The sequence below is a fragment of the Chiloscyllium plagiosum genome, unplaced genomic scaffold (assembly GCF_004010195.1).
Source record: "Chiloscyllium plagiosum isolate BGI_BamShark_2017 unplaced genomic scaffold, ASM401019v2 scaf_38372, whole genome shotgun sequence".
Classification (NCBI taxonomy): Eukaryota; Metazoa; Chordata; class Chondrichthyes; order Orectolobiformes; family Hemiscylliidae; genus Chiloscyllium; species Chiloscyllium plagiosum.
In genome coordinates this window covers 1,849-6,068 of record NW_025203809.1, presented here as the reverse complement: position 1 = coordinate 6,068, position 4,220 = coordinate 1,849, and the positions used below count along the sequence as shown (strand labels likewise).

The 4,220-nt window shown below is 43.0% G+C and overlaps 1 protein-coding gene across 1 annotated transcript; it reads right to left on the bottom strand.

Annotated features, from left to right (window-relative positions):
- Window positions 1-537: 537 nt before the first annotated feature.
- On the bottom strand, window positions 538-3,917 carry LOC122546331 (nuclear factor 7, brain-like). Its single transcript, XM_043685079.1, has 5 exons — window positions 3,501-3,917; window positions 3,297-3,392; window positions 2,974-3,207; window positions 829-851; window positions 538-728 (listed from the first exon to the last, which is right to left on the bottom strand). Exons 1-5 carry the CDS (start codon window positions 3,915-3,917, stop codon window positions 566-568), a joined length of 933 nt encoding a protein of 310 aa, XP_043541014.1. The 3' UTR covers window positions 538-565.
- Window positions 3,918-4,220: the final 303 nt, after the last annotated feature.

Genomic DNA, 4,220 nt, shown 5'->3' with positions numbered 1-4,220 from the left:
CTGACCTGCTCTTGTAGCTATAGTGTGTGTTTGGCAGGTGAGTTCAGTTTCCGGTCAATGGTAACCTCCAGGATGTTGCAAGTGGAGGATGCAGTGATGAATGGAATTGTTACTGAACATCAAGTGTTGATGGTTACATTCTCTCTTGTTGGAAACGGTCATTGCCTGGCACTCGTGTGGCACGAATGTTACTTGTCACTTGTCAGCTGAACAGCTGGACAGAGTCATGGCCTCATTGTATTTGAACATGGATTGTTTCAGGATCTGAGTGGTTGGAAACGGTGCTGTTATTGTGCAATCATTAGTGAATATCTCATCACCTCCACCGTGACCTTATGACGGAGGGAAATCCATTCATGAAGCAGCTGAAGATGCTTTGGCCGAGCCATTACTCTGACAAACTCCTCCAGAAATGTCTGGGAGCTGAGATGGTTGATCTTGAACAATCACAACCATCTTCCCTTGTGTTCAGTATGACTCAAAAAAGTAGAGATTTCCACTGATTCCTATTAACTACAGTTTTGCTCATTACAGACTTGGATATTTGCATGAACAAAAATACAAATTATACAATATAAATCAGGCCAAAAGAGGAACTTATCTGAGCTTTACCAGGGTGAGTGGCTTCCTGCATTTCTTTCCATACAAGAAAAAGGAAGAGGCTGCAGACTGTTTCAGTGGAGATGGTACCATCTGTTAGTGAGAGTACACAACTGTCGTCACTGTTCCTGTAAATATTAAACATAAATTGATTAGAAATTTAGCATAAACACTTTCCTGAGTAATTTCACCAACTTGCACTGAGTTTCAGTAAAGTGCATGTCCTACCTTCTCTTCCGAGATACTTCCTCCTGAAATAAACAAAACACAATCTGAGTTGACAGAGACTGACTGTCTACATCCAGAAAGCAGCAATAACACTCACATTGTTACAAGCTGCTGAGAATTGCCAATCCTGATTGTTGCAGGCATCGAATAGAAAGAGGATGTGACACCAAGGATATTGAAGACCAGAAGAATAAATACAAAATTTTAACAATTACAAAGGATTGAAAGAAACATTAATATATTTTAATGGATAAAAATCTGACTTTGATGTTTAAAATTACAATAAAGAAAGGGATTGATTCCATAGATTCAGTAAAGATATTTTCACTTCTAAGGAATCTAAACATGTGAGTCTGTGAACATCATCCAGTTATAAATAATTCCAATAAATCCATTAAACAAATACAGAACCATCAGGCATGAGGCCTTCAGATTCAGGAGACCCACTCAAATATAAGGAATCCAAGTATGACCTTCGCAGAGCCATTAAGCCAGCCAAGGACCAACACCGATCTAAACCAGAGACCCAGACAGACACCCGGCGACTATGGCAAGGACTGATTGACATCACAGGTTCTAAAAAGAGTCAGTGCAAGATAGCAGACAATGACATATCCCTCCCAGATCGTATCAAAGCCTTATACGCTCGCTTTGAGCAACATTTCGGTGGAGAGAAGTCCAGATGAACCTATCCAAACAGCCACTGCATCAGAGGTCAGATCAGCTTCCCTTCCTGTGAATCCAATGAAAGCAATAGGACCAGACTGAGTACCAGGCCGTGCACTCAAAGCATGCACAGATCAACTGGCAGAGGTCTTCTCAGACATCTTCAACCTCTCCCTGCAGCAGGCCACTGTCCCTGCCTGTTTCAAGAGGGCCAACATCATCCCTATATCTAAGAAGGCTCATACAGCATGTCTCAATGACGACCACCCAGTGGCCCTAACTTTGGTGGTCATGTCATTAATCAACTCCACCCTCCCCACCACTCTTGACCTACTCCAATTTGCCTATTGGACCAATAGATCCATGTCAGATGCCATATCAGTGCCCTTCACTCCTCCCTAGAACGTCATGACACCAAGAACAGCTACATAAGAATCCTACTCATTGACTACAGTTCAGCCTTCAACACTATTATCCCCTCGAGACTGATTACTAAACTTAGTGATCTCGGCCTAAGCCCCACTCTCTGCAGCTGTATCCTCAGTTTCCTGACCCACAGGTCATAATCAGTGAAGATTGGGGACAATATTTCATCCTCACTAACACTCAACACTGGAGTCCCCCCAGTGGTGGGTACTCAGCCCCCTACTGTACTCACTGTATATCCATGACTGTGTCACCAAGTACCAGACTAAGGCCATTTACAAATTCGATGATGACACCATTACAGTCAGTTGACTCTCAGATGGTGACAAAACAGACTACAGATGGGAGGTGGAAGACCTAGAAAAATGATGCACTGAGAACAACCTAGCTCTCAATGCCAGAAAACCAAGGAACTTATTATTGACTTTCAGTGGGATGTTATTCATGCCTCCCCTGCACATTAACAGCACAGAGGTGGAACGAGTGGAGAGTGTCAAGCTCCTGGGAGTGGTCATCCACAACAAACTTTCTTGGACTCTTCAAGTGGACGCACTGGTTACAAAGGCCCAACAACATCCAATGTTTTCCTACAACCTCTACCATTGGGGAGAAGGTACAGAATCCTGAACACACGCACCAGCCGGTTTTGCAACAGTTTCTACCTTTCTGTTGTTAGAATACTGAATGGGCTCACACACTCTTAACATTCCCCTGCACCTGTATTTTTGTTTTTGCTGCTGTTTGCCTATTATTTACTGTCTATGTGACTTAACTCTGTGATCTGCCTGTATTGCTTGCAACACAAAGCTTTTCACTGTGCCTTGGTGCACGTGACAATAAATTCATTTCAATTCAATTTCATGGGGAATTCAGGAGAAATGTCTTGATCAAGAAAGTGATGAGAATGTGGAACCCACAGTCACACAGTGTGATTGAGACAAATATATTGAACAGGAAAGTGGAGAACCTAATGTTGGAGAAAGCAGCAGAGGGAGATAGTGACGGAGGATGGGTGTCTCTTTCACTGAACGAAACTGAAACATAATCCCTCACCTTCAGAAATATCACTCCGTCTGTTTGTTCCAATTGTTTTTCCAATTTTGAGAGTTTCTGCTGAAGAGAATTTAAATTCTTTTGAATTTCACAAAGATTTTGCTCCATTGGTTTGAGAATGTTTTCCTCTTGTTTCCTGAGATCTCGGAGTAAACTCTGCTCTTTCTCAGTCAGCATCTGGTGCATTTTAGTGAACTCAGATTTGATGTGAGTTTGCAGGCTGCTGGATTCCTCCTGTCAGGGGAAATATAAAAACAATATGTTTCTGCAATAAAAACAAATGAACAAATCAAATGTTGAAGCCGAACCTGGGGAGATTTTACCTGAATTTGGGAAATCTTCTGTTTCTGCTCCCTCTCCATTTCTAGAGCTGCTGATTTTTTATCTGTGAGAGAATCCCAGGAAGATTTCACCCGATCCTGGGATTGGGAGAGAAAATCAGAAAATAAAAGTGTGAAAGACCATGAAAATAAAAGACCATGAAAATGTGATGAAATAATCAGGGGATGGAATCTGTTTCCTTTTACCTTGTAGATTCCAACAGCTTCTTTGATGAGCACCGGGATGAAGCGGTGCTCCCTGTGTTCCCGGGAATCTCTACAAATCACACAGACCAATTTCTTGTCAGTTTCACAAAACAGCTTCAGTTCTTCCTGATGTTCCTCACAGTGATGTTTACTTTCCTTCTCTTGTGGATTCAGATTTAATGTTCGAGCTTTCTCGGCCAGATTCGCTAAGGCCCGGTTTCCTCTGAGGGATCTGTCCGGAAACTCCTGTCTACATTCCGGGCAGGAGTTTATCTCCTGCTTTTCCCAGCTCTGGTTGATACAGGAGCGGCAGAAGTTGTGTTCACACTCCAGTGAAACCGGATCGGTGAAGAAATCCGGACAAATGGGACAGATTACCTCCTCAGTCAAACTCAGGACCTGCTGTCTGAAAGCCATGTTCACCCTCAGCACTTCCTGATGCAAACCCCTTTCAGTTTCGCTGTCCCTGCGCTGCTGAACACATTCAGCTCAGGCAGCTTCCTTTCTGTAGCCACCGGCACCGTCCATCAATCGCCGTCGGCTGGATGTGACTGGAGCATTCCGTTTTCAGGAAATGAGCAACAGACCCCAACCCCCCAACACTGAACGGAAAATATTCTCCCTACATTCTCTCCCACTGATCTCTGTTGGTACATAACTCACTGAAAGAAAATTATGTTGTATTTTTGGTGGTGGTTTCTCAGTCTTTAAATATAAATT

What these genes read in the sequence shown, in the direction of transcription:
- LOC122546331 (XM_043685079.1), bottom strand. Translation starts at nt 3,917, where the DNA reads ATGGCTTTCAGACAGCAGGTCCTGAGTTTGACTGAGGAGGTAATCTGT. An exon ending in AGAAGATTTCCCAAATTCAG is followed by an intron (nt 3,208 to 3,296) that starts GTAAAATCTCCC and finishes TTCCCCTGACAG; the next exon opens with GAGGAATCCAGCAGCCTGCA. An exon ending in ACGGAGTGATATTTCTGAAG is followed by an intron (nt 852 to 2,973) that starts GTGAGGGATTAT and finishes TGTTTATTTCAG; the next exon opens with GAGGAAGTATCTCGGAAGAG.